General features: G+C 39.3%; 1 protein-coding gene across 1 annotated transcript in view; it reads right to left on the bottom strand.

Annotated features, from left to right (window-relative positions):
* The window catches only part of mta2 (metastasis associated 1 family, member 2), a 44,239-nt gene that overhangs the window by 12,306 nt on the left and 13,906 nt on the right, over nucleotides 1-18,027 (bottom strand). Inside the window, exons 3-8 of the mRNA XM_030161684.1 lie at nucleotides 13,564-13,657; nucleotides 3,138-3,255; nucleotides 2,249-2,312; nucleotides 2,048-2,165; nucleotides 891-993; nucleotides 322-421 (exon numbers count right to left, since the gene is read on the bottom strand). Coding sequence (XP_030017544.1) covers nucleotides 322-421; nucleotides 891-993; nucleotides 2,048-2,165; nucleotides 2,249-2,312; nucleotides 3,138-3,255; nucleotides 13,564-13,657 — 597 coding nt within the window. The remainder of the gene's footprint in view (nucleotides 1-321; nucleotides 422-890; nucleotides 994-2,047; nucleotides 2,166-2,248; nucleotides 2,313-3,137; nucleotides 3,256-13,563; nucleotides 13,658-18,027) is intronic.

Here is an 18,027-nt window from a genome sequence, read left to right on the forward strand (position 1 = left end):
AACTGAAGTTTTAGGATAATTTTCCAGATCAAACAGTTTCATATTAGTACATTTGTTTTGTCAAATTATTTGCTAGTTATTAATCTGTTTAGTTAACAGCTCCATTAGCGGGTATTGTTTCTTACTTATATACACTAGATACACCACAGGAAAGATGATAAATAAGTGAGGAAATAAAGATTTCATAGAAACTATTCCCCAAATTTCCAGAAAATGTATAATATTCTATATGCACAGGATGTGGTCATGTTTCACAGCCCTACTATCAAGGCCTACAAATGTGCCAATTCCAATTCCACATGCAGATCTGATGAGTCTCACCAGTGTGATGTCTCTGGAGGCTGCAGCGGCGCTCATGTGAAGGCTTGGCTGGCGGATGGAGCTGCTGCAGTCCAAGGCTCGTGCAAAAGTCCCCACAGCTCTGCAACAAACACCCACTCTCAGCTTAATGCCTCTGGTATTTACCACAGAGAAAGATTTATAGTACTGTGTAAACTATTGAATTTTCAATAACTGGCCACCAGATGGCAGTTTGCTGAAGCTATGTCTAAAGGCTGTTGGAAGATTCCCTCCAAAAGCAAACTTAAAACATATAACCTCAAAGAGTGTTTTACACCAACTAATATTTCTAGTGCACCATCATTTGACTTTAAAATTAAAAATAAATGCATCCTAATGTATTTTACACAACAAATATAATTCCATAAGCTGATCTATATACACAAAAAAAAAAAAAAAAAATTCCTACTATTTCCTACAATGTGAGACTCTCACAGAAGACATTCATCTAGAAAAGCTGTTGTCCTGATGGTAAAGTGACAAGTCACCATGGTAACAGGATCAAGGATTGTGATGATGCAAGTGGGTGACAGATGGATTTGGAGCGTTACCTTGCCACCACCAGGAACTGGTCGATCTGAGGGTCTTTGAGCTGATTGTTGGGGTCCCACACCTTGGTCTCCAACTTCTCCTGGATTCGGTTGTCTGATTCACCTTAAAATCCAACAGGTTGAATTTACATTAAGAGTGGAGTGCAGCACAAGGCCTACCCTTGTACTCTTTTTATGCATTCAGCATTTTTACAACAATTCTCCAAACCAATTTTTCTCAAACAGAAATTGGAAGATCAAGAAGTCTAAAGGAAACTATGGAGGCAACATTATCAATTATGTTCTTGAAATGACCTATAAAATCTAAATCAATAAATAAAATGAAACTTTGCTGAGGATCAGTCTGTATATAATGGAAGAAATAACATCCAAGTCAGATTACTAAGGTCCTTCATAGTGTTTCCTTAAAGTACCGGTGCCATCCGTTTTGACCTTCTACATTGTAAACACACAACATCTGAGTATTAGATTGGTACATTTAATATTTTTAAAGGGGTTAAATCTTTTAAACCTGGCCTATAAACTGGAGTAACAGTTTCAAGTTTAATGTTGATAAAACTTTTTTTTCTTGTATTATATTTACACCTGGTGTCTATTTGATCCATTCAAAAACCTATTCATGCATTTGAAGCATTACAGTTTAACTGTGATTTCTAAATTTTAAAATTATAATTATTGTTGACTTCATTTGTATTTTTATTGTTTTTATTGTTGCTATGTGATTTATCACTTGTAACGCATGTTGGTCTAAAATGTGCTAAATGGGTTAAATAGGAAAATATAAACATACATGGATAAAACTCTTCTCTTCTACCCACTAACAACTAAACTATTCTTTAAAACATGTCTCAAATGTCCAAAAACAGATTACACATGCATTTGGGGGACAACATCAAAATAGGTGTAATGCAAAAAAAATTACTTTAAATAGAATGATAAATTCATGATTCATGTCACAGTAGTAGTCGAATAACTGAGTTTTGTTTCCTTAGTAATGTAATGTAATGTAATATAATGTAATGAGACTCAACAGAGGTAGCAGTGGGGGAGGGGCAACCATGACAAAGACGATGTAACTGTGACTTGAGAATGTGGACGTTTGCATCACGGATTCAGTCTCTGTTTCACCCTTACTCAAGTTACAAGCCAATACTCACCCTCGGCTAGCTTGTCAGGGATCTCTGCCTGGTACTTGGAACCCACTCGGATCTCACCCTGGTCAGCCAGCAGGGTCTTCTGCACTGGGTCGAACACCAGCGAGTAGAAGAAACAGTCCTGCACAGAGCACATAGCACAACTTCACAACTCAGTCTTCATGCGTATTGTATTCAAAATGGCAACATTAACAAAAGACTCACCTCTTTCTCCAGGTAACCGGCCAGGACGTCTGTTTCATTGAGGAGGGTGACATTACATTTACCCCTGGGGAGACAGGACAGGGACATGAGACCAGCCCATCTAAGACAAGGACTCAAAAGGTGACCACAAATCACAGCCAGTAACAGTTGAACAATGTCACAGCACTACAAACACATTTGCTGTTGTCACATCAGTAGAATGCAATACAATGAGTTTGTCAAGTGCAGCCTCACAATGACCACAGAGATGAAAAATGCCCTTCTCACTGTGGCATTTATCATTTATAAACAGTATGTACAATAAAAACACTCTTGTAATAATAGTAATAATCTACTCCATTTTCTGTGTACTTTAATAACAAAATGTTTTTAAGGTTTTATTATTTGCTTACTTGTTAATTGGCATATGTATATATATTCCTCCGGAGCTGCAGACGTAAATGTAGCGAGTAGCTAAATCTACAGCAATGAATCTCCCAAGAGGTGACTGTTTTTGTACATTGTCCCTGACAAATAAATAAAGCAGCAGAATTTCATTCACATTTCACCTGAAATGACAATTACGCCACTAAGGGTTATTTTTAAATAATGTTTTATAAAATTACTTCTCATGTGTAATTGTCTGGTTGCTCAACAATTCCATTACAGAATGGTAAATCAAAAACAAAAGCCCAGAGTAAAATACAGTTTTAACCAACTAATACTACTTTTCTTTTTTTTAACCCTAAAGATGATTTCTTAAAGATGAAGTGCTTGTAATAGGACAGCACATGTCGCTGTCTTAATGCGTGAGCAGTGAGCAGCAGTTAAGCCCTAACTGTGCACTGTAGGTGTCAGGGTTCAGCCTGAACAGCTGCTGTGTCAGTTGGGGGTGGGGGGTGTGGGTTACCGTATGTGTGTAGCAGGTAGAGATTCAAACTGTCGAGAGAGGAAGAGTTCTCTGTGTTTGAGCTGGTGTTTCTGTTGTTCGGACAGAGCTGGCTGCTTCGACTCCTCCTCAAACTCCCCTGAAAAACACAAACACATCAACATTAGTTTCTACTTCACATGAATGTGGAGATGAAAAAATGTCCTGGGGGTCAGACATGTGAAAATGACCTGACAGAGAGGTAAAAGAGGAGTACAAAGATCATAAGAGCCAAATGTAACTTCACTGTTTATTGTTCTCAACAGGTTTATACGCAGTTGTATGCATCTCTCATATGGACTCTTAAGTGTACTGTGTTCCTTCCATTCAGGAGAGGCAGCACTGGCAGGTGCTGCTTTCCAACTGTACTGTGGAAATAACTACCAACACTGTAACATACAGTTAAACCATTTGCATAGCCTTCAAACTTCATTATGAATAAGTGATATACATGAATCCACACATTTTGCATGTTTTCTGATGTTATACAAATTGCTAGACTGTCTATAAAAAAACAATCTATACATATAATCCACACACAATATACAGTTACAACTGTCCATCACTGCAACCTGGCAAGTCACTACCCTCTTCCACAGGCGGGCATCTGAATGTTATTAAAGATCTGCAAAGACTAGATATACCTGCAATTTTGAGCAAACCTATTTCACAGTTCTATCATAAAAGCAAATATGAAAGCAACATAAGTTGGTCAATGGTCATTATAGACACAAAAAGTAACACAAATCTAGAATAAGGATAGAAAGTAACATAATTGAGCTATTAAATATATTTTCATTTGTCTCTTAAAGATGGGGATATATGGTAGTGGTGTATTTATATGAAAAAATGTACTCCATTGGGACGATTGTCTTAAAATTACATAGCAATTACTTCTAGGGCAAGGAATAACTACATTACAGTTAATTGATAGACTTGGGAAATTATTATGTATGTGTGAGTATATGTGTGTATGCCCACTGTATTAAGAATCATTTTGAATTTTTATTTCCTCTTTTTTTTTTTTTTTTTTTATAACTGATTTTACACAGGGTGTCCACAGGCCTGAAACACTTACAGACAATTCTTTGTGAAATTTAAGACACAGTACAGGAAAAAATATTCAAGCATGGAGAGCAAGGTTTAAAATAGTGGAGTGAATGAGAAGTGAGAAAGGTCAAGCTACATTTTGCAAACAGGTAAGACCAAGAGCAGCATAAAAAAAGATCACGTAACATCAGAAATGTGAACTTTCACTCAGACTAATCTGATATAGGTTAAAAAAATGAAACAGATGAATAAAAATTACCTCAGAAATACTCATTTCACACTAATGACTTCTATTTAGACAAAGGAACCAACACACAACCTCCACAATAGTGTATATATATATTTGATAAGATGCTTTTATATACATAATCTGTACTTATTTAGAGCATTTTTTTTAAAGGTTGTATGTACTTTTGGACTGGATGTCACACTCCTATGTTGTCTCAGAGCATGTATGCATATAATGAAGATTTCAGTTGGATCTACTCTGCATATTTATTTTGACAATATTAGTATTATAACTGCATATATCATATCCAGAGTCTGCTGCTGATACTTTTGTATGCAGTGTCGGCAGGTGCACACTTTTGCGACCGTGTTGTAGACTTTATAGTGGATCTTATGACAAATTTAGACATTTGTAGATCCAGTTGTATGTAATGATCCTGTACTGTTTTCGGCCACCGGCCTCAGTTGGTGTTTTGTTAAACCTTTGTAAAGAGTTCAAAGTTCAGAGGAAAACAGTTTAGATGCAGAAGTTAAGTCCTCTATTGAGAAAGTTCTCATTTAAGCTGCACTTGCTCCGACACAGTGAATAATGGACTTAATATAAAACAATGTGGCTGTTTCACTTTAGCAAACCCACGTGACATACACTCAAACTCACTTCCTGCCATTTGAAATGCAAAAAAAAAAAAAAAAAAATCAGCCATAAACTGCAGTGTGTGAATGCAAGTGTGTACATGTGTGTGTTCGGCCACTAGATTGCGCATTCCTAATTTCAGGCGGGTGAGTAATTTGTTGCTGGAGGGGAGGGACTATATCGCTCCATCTCCGTGGACTCCGCCCCTGCACTCAGCCACAGGAAACCCTGTCAGTGAGGGCAAGGTGGAGAGAGAGAGCGAGCGAGAGGCATGGAGAGATAGCGAGCGAGAGGGACGGTACCTTAAGCCACACCCCTTTTCTGTTAACCTCTCAACCCCCCCTCCTCCTCCTCCTCCTGTCCGGCTAGTCCCTGCCAGACAAAGTAGGAAACCCTGTGTACCAAACCTGAGGCGCCCATCCCCCCCCCAAACATGTATCCCCACAACTCCACACACACACACACACACACACACACACACACACAAAAGAAGAAACCACAAATACACAGAAGGAACGACGGGCACTTAAAGCACATACAGCAACACACACATGCATACACACACTTTCTTCAGTCTGACAAAGACACAAGGCAAGTCAGAATTAACCCGTTGAGTTCTGTGGCCCTCAGGGACTGATCAAGGGCCTTTTGTTGCGCACAAAGAATCAATGTGTGTATGTGTAAGACGAGGGAACCGGGATTAAAAAACTGTGGCAGATAAAGCGTGGTTTAGGGGGAGAAAAAAAAAAAGAGCTGAAAGAGCCTGTACATGTCTTCATTACAACATGCCGAACTGAGCCGAGCCCAACAGAACCAGGACACAAACATCACTGTGTCAACTATGAAGGAGAATGGACTTTGAAACATGTACTAAGCTGAATGAACAGAAAAAAAAAATACACATCGTTAGGGTGAAACAGAAAAGGGGGACAGTGAGAGGGTCTTTATTTGGAAATATCCTGAGAAGACTGGAGCCTGGTAATGAGTCGTGTTGTTAAATTAATAATTTGTGCATACAAGCGATTAATTATTGCTCCTGAGTTGCTGAATTCTGAAGTAATTTCATTCTTAGCCATGGGAGCAGAAACAAATCTTGACGCATAGGCATTCTACTCCACTAGTAAAGCATGGAGATGTTTCTGACAAGAGCAGGTAACTCCTAAAATGCTGCATTGAGATGATAAAACCCTTAATATCAACATAGACAATGTGCTGTTCATGTGGTCTACAGACTCCACCTTACAATAAATGATGCAATGTTGCATTCATTTGCTATGGAAAAGTGAAACCAAAATATTGCAGTTGCAGGAGGTGCCATGTTGCTTCTGTGATGAATTTCAGAGCCAAACGTGTCTGCTTTAGGGATGCAAATTATCGATTAATTCATTAATTATTAGTTGGTTGACCTCATCGATCGAATAACGATTAACCGATAAGCGGCAATTTTCCTGAGAACCTGAATTTCTTTTTCAATACGGTCTATAAGAATAAAAGCTAAATATTGTTTATATACACTTCATGAAAAAAGCATGTCAGATTCCTTAATGACTGATTTATTGAACCATTGGATACAGTCAGTGTTTCCTGTGGGATTCATCTGTTGATGTGGCGGTCTATAAGGAGGGGTGCATGCATGCACGTTTCGTCGGTGGTGTTGGTGGGGGTGTTACTCGGCTGCATGTGCGCAGTTCGGCCGGGGGATGCGTGTGTGCTGGTTGGTAACCGCGCACGTGTGTCACTTTGTCCTACTTATAATACTATGGGGGTACAGGGTGGTGCAGTCCGTGCCCCCACAGAAGTGAAAGTGAAACTTTTCACTCATTTATCTTTTCACCACCTCCTGAAGCTTCGCAAATGCATTATATACCTGTGTCCCGGATCAGGAGCCTGGAGGATGTTTTCAACTTCTGTCTTACTGACCGTGGACTAGACCAACCTCCAGGGAAAACGCTCCGATACCGACCCCACATTTGTGCGTGTATTTATTCGGGGGTGCACCGCTCCCACAAACAGACAGCCGGTCTGTGCTTGGCTCCACCATGTCCCTAAAGACATTCTAACTCATCAACGCCATGATCCGTTTCGATGACCGGCTATCCCAGCCGCGGCTTTGCAGCGCGGACAGACCGGCAGCCTTCGGACAGGTGTGGACAGGTGGACAAGGGCAATTAACTGACAATTAATAATTTAATCCTTATCGACAATTAATCGTTAGTTGATTAATTGTTTACATCACTAGTCTGCATCTTATGACCCCTCAAGCTCACACTGAATCTTTTCATCAGCCACCAAGAACAGAAATGTCTGAACCTCCACGACTGACCACAGTGTAGTTTTGCGGGCTGTCATCATGTGGATTAACCTACTGGTATATTTACTGTAAACTTCCAAATCTGTTTTTTTAAAAATGGCATGTTGCGCATTGATGACGCAGTGACAACTCTCTGACCATTCAGTGGTCTGCAGTGTTTACACGTCACATTTTAGTATCTCTTCACCCGTTTTGGAACCTTAGCCAAGCAAGTACTAAAAAAGTAGTTCCTGGTACCGGATTCCTGGTTCTTTTAGGTAATGGAAACACAAAAAGGCCGAGTCAAGTCGAGTCAGTACCTCACAGTGGAAACACAGCATAAGGGTACGTTCAGACTGCAGGCAAATGTGGCCCAAATCCAATTTTTTTGCCCGTATGTGACCTGTATCCGATCTCTTAAAGACAGTTTGAACAGTACAAATCAGATTTTTTCAAATTTGACCCAGGCCATTTTCATATTTGGTCCTAAATCCGATACGTATCGGATATTTTGCAATGCGACTTCAGTCTGAACAACCAGGTCACATTTATCCAACATTTAAGTCATTGAAATGCGACAAACGTCACAATTCTGCATCCCAGGAGGAGGAGCAGCAGGAAAAACAACAACAACAGCCGCCACAACACACACACACACACACACACAGATGAGATGCCTCTGTATTGACTTCCATAAACACAGTGCATGCCTGCGTAGTCACGTATTACGTCAGGACCCCGTTTGCGCATGCGGGTCACCTCAGGGTCGCATTCAGTTCATACCCAAAACTGATAGAAGTCGCATTTAATGTGTATTTTTGAACGAGCACACCAAAAAATCTGAATTCTGCATTAAGACCTACTGTCTGAACGTAGTGTTAGAAAGACCACCTACCTAAAAACGTCAGCAATCACCTTCAGGAAATATTAGTTTTTAATAACTTTGCTGAAAAAACAAAAATATGTGACTAATTGCTGTACAATCATTCACTGCCAACACAGTCTGGCTGGTCCACAGGAAGGAACAAGGTGGCTTCAATAACCGACATATTGTGGCTGTGATGCCCAGTTTTCAGTGCTAACCAAAGCAGAACCAAAATGATGACATTTAACTATTCAGACTTTCTGAAAATCACCAACACACTGAACAAACTTTTGCATTCACATGTTCTTTTCAGATTCAGTTGGACAGTGAGGACAGGCCGCCAAAGGATGACCGGTGGCTGTTGCCTGTTTCAGTTTGGTCTTGGCTTTTTTATGGTGAGGTAAAACCAAGAGCAAAATACATGAAAGCACACCAAATAATGCAAACACATACACATATGGTTCAGAGTTGAAAATGTCTCATCATGAACACAAAATCACAGAATCAACAATTGATTTTATCTGTGGTGGTGACCTGGATTTCTTTCTCAAAAGTCATTATTTGTCAACAGTGAGCAGAGCATGCACACTCATGAGTTCTAATGGATATCAGTATAAACCAAACAACCTACTGTACTTGGAATGTTACAACTTCCTTCCAACCCAGAACCTCCTACACACTCACTCCGGACACTACAGTACTGCTACGAATATAAGTGAGCAGACAGATAGAGGCCACTGCCATGTGTGAAAAGTCATTGTATTATTTATTAGCCAATATCAGTCAACCAGGTCAAATATATTGGATGACACCAATGTTCTGTGAATCTCTGTGAATCTACTTGAGTAAAAAGGAGAAGGCTTTTTAAAATCATAAGACTACATGGAAAGTTCTTAAAATATGTATCTGTTATATAACCTGATTCCACGATCAGTTATTTATTTATTTATTTATTTTATTTTCTAACTTGTCTTGCCCAGCATCCTAACAGCAGAATGGTAGTCTGGCTGCCTTTTGGTGCGGAACAAATTTGCTTTGCCAAGGGTAACTTCATAAAGTATATGAAGCTCCCCTTGATATTCTACTGTGTTTATTATGAGTTTTGTTGAACCACATTTCGATGCCGGACCTGACATGGGGTGTGTGTGTGTGTGTGTGTGTGTGTGTGAAGGGGAGAGAGCAAGAGAGAAGAAGGTGGTGAAGACCCTCACAAGAAAGTATCAACAATACAAACAGTAACAACCCTGGTGATAATTATAATGGCAACAGTAACTACAACCAGAACTGAGTAAACTGGGAAGAAGAGGGAGAAAAAAAACCAAAACAAACAAAACTACAAAAAAATACAATAAAATACATAAGACCTATTAAATGATGAATACAAGAAAAGAAAGCATGAACAGAATATCATATACCGCATTCGCACAAATAATACCAGTAACAAATAATACCAGCTATCAGTTATAACATTAGTTACTTAGGTGTTTCACTCCAGGAGCTCCTTGTGTGCGAATAACACTGAAAATTGGCACCGATATTTCCCACAATGCACCATTAAATGTGTTCAATACATGCCGCTGCAGATGGCTACTCCGTTTTCAATGACCAGCTACATATAGACATACAGAAGCCCTGGTTTACAGGTGACTCTGAGTCTTTGATGGGGACTGATCGTTTGTTCGGAACATATTTGAATGTAAGGAGGAACTGAAAGTGAAAGATCAAATGGTGGTTCAGATCTTAGACTGGTCCACACATGACCAGCGAGCAGACACCAGTGTCTGTGTGTTGTGCTGAGCGCAGCATTAATGCATCCATTTTGAGGTGTATGTGTGTGTGCAAATGTCTTTGTCTGGAGCACTGCAGCCCCCGGAGGAGGGGGGTGGGGAGGGGCTGGTTGGTGTCGGGGAGGGGGAAATGAGTGACTGATCAGGCTTCAGTAGTCTGCATGCCATTAGCACCATACTACACCATCCCCTCCACCTCACCCCCCCCTCCCACCTCCTCAGCTCTCATCATACAGACGGAGGCTGGGCTCATATGCTGATCAGGGCGGGGTGCAGGGGGCGGAGCCTGCTCTACAGAGACAGGGTTGAAAATTGCGTTTTGAATCATTACTAATCGCCTTTATCAAACATGAATATGAAAGGTGGAGCTCTATCCTTTTCTTTGTCTTACGTGTTTTTGAGTTACAATCACAACTCTGATGCAAAGAGGAACTATAATGAATGCATGATTCAGTCCTTTTTGTTTTTAATTTTGGCAAATCAGCACCATGAAAACTATGCTGAATTAACAATTAGTAAGCACTTCCTGCTGGTTCTCTAACCATGGATGTACAGACACACAAGAGCTATCAGAAGATAACTGTGATACTAAAGGAAACTAACCAAGACACTGCAATTAGAATAAACTCCCTTTTCTGTAGGTTTATTAAAGTTGAATTTCAATGTGTCATTGATCGTACATATTAAATGTACAAAATTGCATACAGACTGCAGACTATATACAGAGTTGTTTTTGTGTTTAATAAAATGTGTACAATATTACACATAAACAGGGTCAGTGTTACTGACAAACAAGAAAGCCATTCTTCACAGGGTCCGTTTCATCATTTCCTCATGACATATGTCTCCACTATTTGGTTAATTCATAGGAGAAGGGACAAAATATAGACTACAACATATTCGACTGACTTTAATCTCATACAGTGCAGGATCACCTAATTACTTCCTACATCCACAGTCTCCTGTTATTTATACAATGGCAATTTGTTTGGGTAAGTGTACCCAAACGGAAAAATATTGAATGCTTATTGTACTAGTTATTATACAACAGTTGTCTTTTGGGGAAGATGTCTTCATTTTTAATGCCCTTATTTTTTGATGATGATTTATTTTGTTTCAGTGTCCCACTTTGTAGATAGTCCCTGGGCTTTTGTTTCAAAGGTAGCTGCACACAGAGAGCAGTGTAATTTGTCCAACTCAGAGATGGGTTTCTGATGAAAATTAGAGTGTCGCTTGTTGTCTTCGGTGTCATTTGCATTTTTACTCATTAAGCTGGGTTCTTATCACCTGCTTCAAAAACGAAGAGCCAAACTTTCTTTCTTCTACCTTTTCATCTTAAACATTTTTCAAATAATTATTTGGCCAAGTGTTAAAATATTAAATGTTATTAGATTTATTTAGTATCCTCTCGGAAAATCTATGGGTGTTTGCATCCATTTGACAAGGAGAAAAAGAAAAAGACAATGACCGACATTTCACAACCAAAGGCTCTCAAATGACATAATCAATCACGTATAACAAAATAGTAACAGCACACACCTTCTTTCACCAGGGGTTGATCTGTATCACAAAGGATTAAAAGGGTTACCAAGGTAACTTCTGGTTTAACCCTAGTTTTCAGTAACAGAGGGGGTTTACTTCTTACTGGGGTATATTGCCATGGTAACATGTCATGCATTGAGATAATAGATCAAACACCAACTGGCCACTACTAGACGAGCTTTGACCTCAAGCCTATTTGCCAGTTTGATTTCTGTGCATAAATTTGGCGATATTGATCTTATTAACTTCCACATTCTTACAGCATACAGTTTAGCAACTTTCTTTCCTAGCTTTTGCTGCAGCTGCTATGTTTCTTTTAGCCTACATTATATTTTTAAAATCCTCATTTCTGTTAAAAGTTATAGTTTGTTCTCCTTGTAAAGGAGTTCAGTTCTAGACCTGCCCATGTGTGACTGATCATCTTTAACGCTATTCCCTCCACCTAAAGGGGTCATATTTTGCTAAACCCACTTTTATTAGTCTTTGGTTCATTTATTTGTGTATTTGGACCCTAATAGTTCAAAAAGTTTGAATTTGAACCCTCCAGGTGCTGCAAAGCTATCTTTATATTCATTTTGGCAAAAATCGAGTGGATTTCTACAACCTGTTTCAGTTCCTGCTTAATTTGTTCCGTCTACAACTAGTTACGTTATGACATTTACACATATAAGGTCAAGACTTCCTACGAACATTTCTCAGAGTACGACATAATTGTTTGTCAGCAGCAGCGGTTGTAGTCCATACCGAAAATATGTCCAAACTTCGAGCTGATTCCCTAAAATGGTCAGTTGTTGGTTGTATTAATGAACACAAGTGGTTGAACAGGACAGAGCAGCACAGCCAACAACCTGGGGGGGGGGGGGGCGTAAAGTGGCTCATTTGCATTTAAAGGGCCAGTGCTCAAAACAACCTTTCTGGTGTCATTACTCAGAAATAGGGTTGAAGATGGACCTGTGGAATTTATTTAATGAAGAATTCAGACCCAAGCATAGCATTTACAGTTTATGTAGACCAAAGGGAAATGTTTTAAAATGCATAATTCCAGTGAAAAACGCAAAATAGCACTCCCTTAAATTAGCTCATAACTGGAGTCTGCCACCTTGCGTTGACAGTATAAGCTGATGAACACCTTTGTGAAACCAATCAGCGTGATTCCAAACCTGTGTTTTTGTAACCAAATGGTAACACACACTCTTTGGTATTCACCATAAGAAGGAAGTGAGGTTTGTCTTCCGCTTCCTGCCACCTGCGACCCAAAGTAAACTGTGTTGCTGACTTGCTAACTTGCTAGACTTAATCTTGGAGAGTTTGGTCCTATGAACTCAAAGCAAATTACAACAGAAGACACTCATTCAAATGTCATAAGACTTTCAGTGTAAGTTTTAAAGAGACTTAGAACCTGTGGAGCCAGCTGAAAGAATGTTCAATATGTTAATCTCTAAAATCATGTAGTTTATCTGTAAGATACCAATACAACATGTAGTCATGTAATCACAGTGCATGCACACTTTAAAAAAACATGTTGATGACAACAGTAAACAGATTATGACACTGTAACGAGGGTGCTTATCAAATTAAAGAAGCTTTTTCATTTAAAATATCTGATACAATTCTTATGAATAAATCATCTTATAATCTGACGCACCCTGATTAAAGACGCAGGTACACTGCTCTGTTTGACCTGGAATCACAGCTATTACATGAATTACTCATTAAATGTGTTAATAATGAACAAACACACTTGTCTTATTATATAATTATTTTCCAAACTAGCATTCATCACCGAGTCTTAGACAAAAAAGATGCTCTTTATTTCCCCCTGAAGCAGGCCTTGGTGCTATTTACAACATAAAAGCTGAAGAGCTGCTGGGAGCTTTTTATGTGAAACACAATGAGCAGCAGGTTCATTAAAGGCAGCGAGCCATATCATGCCTTCTCTCAGCCTGTAGAGGGGGAAAGAAGAGTGGGGCTGATTGCGGGGAGGGGGGTTTGGGGCTGTGACTGCTACTCACTTGCATTGCTGTCAGCCAGAGTGTTAAGGTTGCCTGAGATGTCTCGCCTCCTGAACAGACACACCACCTTGGCCTCCACATTGCCGTTGGCAGTCTGTAATAGGAAAATGGAACAACTTAGCAACTAAACAAAACACCAAATCCTCACATTTGTGCAGGTTTGCAATGATATGAGACATTTACAGTATGATAACCATCTCAGAAAACGCCAGTTTCATGGTATCATAGTATTCCACATTTACAAAACAAATCAGAATGCACTTTACAGTACAGTTCTTTAGTTTAATTTTCAGGTGATCTGCATTTTTCTCCACTCAAAACAGGTTAACATCATAAAAAATAAACCAATTTACCACAGCTTCATGCAATATGTGAACACACAACCTGTTTGCATGCAATGATACTGAGGAGAGTTAACCTTCTGGTAAGAAAATAACACTGATAATAAAACTGTTAAAGTTCAGTACCCAGACGAAGGAACAGGACTAAAAAATAATCTATTTAGAAACAAATATCATCAAACTGTAGTTCTTTTAAAGAACATAAATGGGAGAGGATAAATGTGCATGTGCTTTTTTTTCCCCCCTCAATATCACAGATAAGCAAATGTACAGTATGGTATCCTTCAATTTCCACGCTGTTGAATACTTTACAGTGATGATCCCCTTCAGCCCTACATTCAACATGCTGCAATTTCAATACAAACGACAAACTATCAACAATCAGGTGAGGGGAAATATGAGGGAGAGTCAAAAAGTTCTCAGACAAATGTTCCAATTTCAAAATGCACAGTGTACAGCCCCAGCATTTCTACAAAGAAGGAATCTACCGATGGAAACATAGATTGCAAAAGTGTTTAGACTCTAATGGAGCTTATGTAGAAAATTAATTGTGTTATTTTGATAAATAAACTTTTAATTACATTTGTCTGAGAACTTTTTGACTCTCCCTCCTATCTTAAATTCAGTTCCCTCCTCTGTTTGGTCGGCCCTGATAGTCAGCATGACACTTATCTGAATCCACTGCCCATGTCTGCCATCTGCTTCAGACCTGACAGTCTGCGATCAACAGAACCTCATGTCTGTGTTTATTTCAGAGCATATCTGACCCTTCACAGGTAGCCAACACTGCTGTCCATCTGCCTTTTCAGGTCATCAGAGGAAAAACAGCTCAGTGGATGTGGTAAGGGCTGCTTTGCTGTGTTTTAACTGACACTTATGAGCCCACTTTCTGATGCTAGCGCCGTTTCTCACTTTTCTGCCATTGTCGGGTTCTTCATGTGAAACAGCAACAGCTTTCGTCGCCTTGAGGAACAGTCACATTAGGATCATGTTCAACAAAAAAAACCCTGCATTCTGCTATGAAACTGTGGGGAACAGATAAATGTTCAGAGAATTGTTTCAGTTAGTTGTTGGGTGGTGTAATACTGTGCAAAACAAGGTGGTGGCACGTTTGTGGAATAATGACATCTGCGCTGCAAAACACAGTGCATCACACTTTCTATTTTCAGACTGTGGAAATTCACCTGGTAAAGAAAAGCACCCTGTAGAGCTCAGTTGTAACAGAACTTATGCTTACACTCAACACACTGAGTGTCCTGAAGGCCTAATAAAGTGCAAGCAAAGGCAATGATCTACGCACTTCAAATACACTATGGATGTTTACCATTTTGAATTCTTCATCTTCTGTTTCTTGTTGGTGGATCAGATTGTCACTGCCACCTGTACATCAGTGGAGCAGTGTGCCATCACTGAAAGCAGACTGTGTGTCACGTCTTAGGTCACAGAGTCTGTCCTTGTTTTGCATACACCAAAAAGGGAGACACTTCAAGCCCCTAGGAGCGGAACTGGGCTGTGAAGCACATTTTAACATGGTGGCCAAAAAGGAAAAAGTGAAAAGGAACTGCTATTAATTGGTGAATGAGTGTGCATAAAAAAACCTTGCAAATCAAGCCTTTTTATTTTCAGGACTTGACTGATTTGCTTCAACAATTTTCTATGTTTAGTAGAGCTGTTTAATGTCTTGTACCCTATTCATGAGCACATGGTGATGGTGGAAGTCTGTAGTGCGTCTGTCTGCTCTATGGGTTCAGAAATGTGGATGTAGTGGTCGACTAATACAGGTTTATGAATAGCTGAATTGGAATATTTATAGAGCATGGCTGATATACAGATAAAATGTAGATGTTTTTTGCATTTGGTAACACTTAATACACAATTTAATGACGATAACAAGAGTTATTTAACTATATCTGCTTGTAGTGGCCTTATTTTATATAAACAATCCAACTAAAAAATATGCGCAGGTAATTAAAACATAAGCTTTACTAAAAGGTGTTATAAATGGAAAATGTTTTGCTCTATTTAATAACATTTATCAGCACATCACAGCATCATCTCATTTCTGAGAAGGAACAAAAAATGTAATATGTAAAAGCAGCCTTGTGAAATAATCAGAATCAGCCACATTTAAAAAAATCAAGTTTATGGTTCAAGTGTAACCTTCATAGATTTGGATATTTGAGGTCCCACATGCAGTTTTATTCATATATCTATGGCCACCTCTCAGAAAGGCACCTCCACTGTGTTAGTCAACAGCTGAGGGTGCTTTCAAATCTCCCTCAGAGTGCAAACTATCGAACATTCCAGAATGATTCCATCCAAATTTGAAGGTGTGAAACGTTTCCGACCGTGATGTGACACCAACAGCTGGCAAGACACATTAATCTGTTATTTAAATATCAGTATGAAAGCAAGCAAATGAAAGTGGATGAAATGCATATAATAAAAATATTTAAAAAAAAAAAAAAAAAAAAAAAATGAAGCTTGGTTTGAAATTTCAAATGTGAAAATGTCTTAAAACTCCAGGGGGCAACTGCAAACACAGGACAACTGTGTCATGCCAAATTATTTATTGTAAATATTTGAGGAATATTTGTTATTTTCCAGAGAAGACATACATCACTAGGGCTGGGTAAAAAAAATGGATTTGATCGATTTTATTTTAATTTTGCACAATCGATTAATAGTGGATGAGATTGAGTTGAGTAGATTAGAGTAGGACCATGAGTACCTGACCCAGGTACCGCCGACGCGGAGGCGCGGCCTCAAACAAGCTGTACAGAGGAACTGGCCACCCTGGTTGGCTCTCTGAGGCGGGTCGTGGGAGCTGGTCTTTCTAGGAATATTAACTTCTAGGAATATTAACACTCAGCCACCTATGGCTGAGTGTGGAGTTAGAGGAATAGCAAAACAGCAATCATGGATTGCTATCCCCCCGCTCCGACCAACAATCATGTTTCAGGGGTGCCAAAATTGGTAGCTCTGCCCCAGGGTGATAATAATGCACCTTAACGCTAGAAGCCATCAGTGATAAAACAGAATAAAGATGACGAAGTCCGTTCTGAGCCACTGTAGAAACACGCCAATGTTTCTGTCCCGTTCATTATTTATGAGCAGATTCATCCATTTACTGCTGAAATGTCATATCTATTTCTTTCCTAATGTCAATATTGATACCAGTATGGATTTGTTGCATTGCTGCAGTAGTCCAATAATCAGGTTACAGCTCAAAATTGTACTTTGGTATCTCTAAATGAATCAATTAATATTGAATCGAATCGGATTGTGATTAATCGATTCAGAACCTTATGAACCGAAATCGAATCAATTAAGGAAATTGGCCATGATACCCAGCCCTATACATCACTTGTTGATAACTTGCATAGGTACGTAACAGCAGAGTGAAAAGAACAACTGGGAGTCAGAAGAATCCTGTATCACCAAAGGATAACTGCTAATTATCCCATTCATAAAAAAAAAGAAAACATTTTGTTTTACTTTAAACTTCTCAACAGTTAAAATAACATTTTTCTTTTTCTGTTGGTTTAGAAATCTTTCTAAATTGTAAAGAGTCAAAGCAGTACTTGAAGTGTGGAGGATGCTAAGTCTTTGATTTTCTGTGGATTCACTCAAAGGCCATACCGACAGAGCTCTCCTCCATCCACACTCCACCTCCAGCTTCCAGCCCATAGCTCTACAGCTAGTCACATTCTCTCTCTTACTATCCATTCATTCAGCTCAGCACCTATTAGCACTCTGGACGATGTGGTCCTCCTGGTGCTCAGCACAAGCCCTTCAATGTAAGAGTGTTACATAAATGAGTTTAATCCTTTGACTGGGAAACAAGCCTGTGTCATACGCTGCTGCTGCTGCTGCTGCCACTGTTATATAAGTGGCCCCTGTACAGAGGCCTGTCATTACAGTATCCATAACCAACAGGCTAGTGTGTAGGGAAGACTGAGGGAAACACTACAAATACACTTTACATATTGTTTACAGGACACCTGCTAGTAACTGTGGAGGTGGTCAGGTTTTCACTGTAAGATGTGAATAAAATACTGTATCCGACTGGGATCATGAATGATTTGTTCCCACCTTCAGGAGAGTGATTTGTTTGTTGTAA

The sequence above is a fragment of the Sphaeramia orbicularis genome, chromosome 18 (genome assembly GCF_902148855.1).
Source record: "Sphaeramia orbicularis chromosome 18, fSphaOr1.1, whole genome shotgun sequence".
NCBI classification, from domain to species: domain Eukaryota; kingdom Metazoa; phylum Chordata; class Actinopteri; order Kurtiformes; family Apogonidae; genus Sphaeramia; species Sphaeramia orbicularis.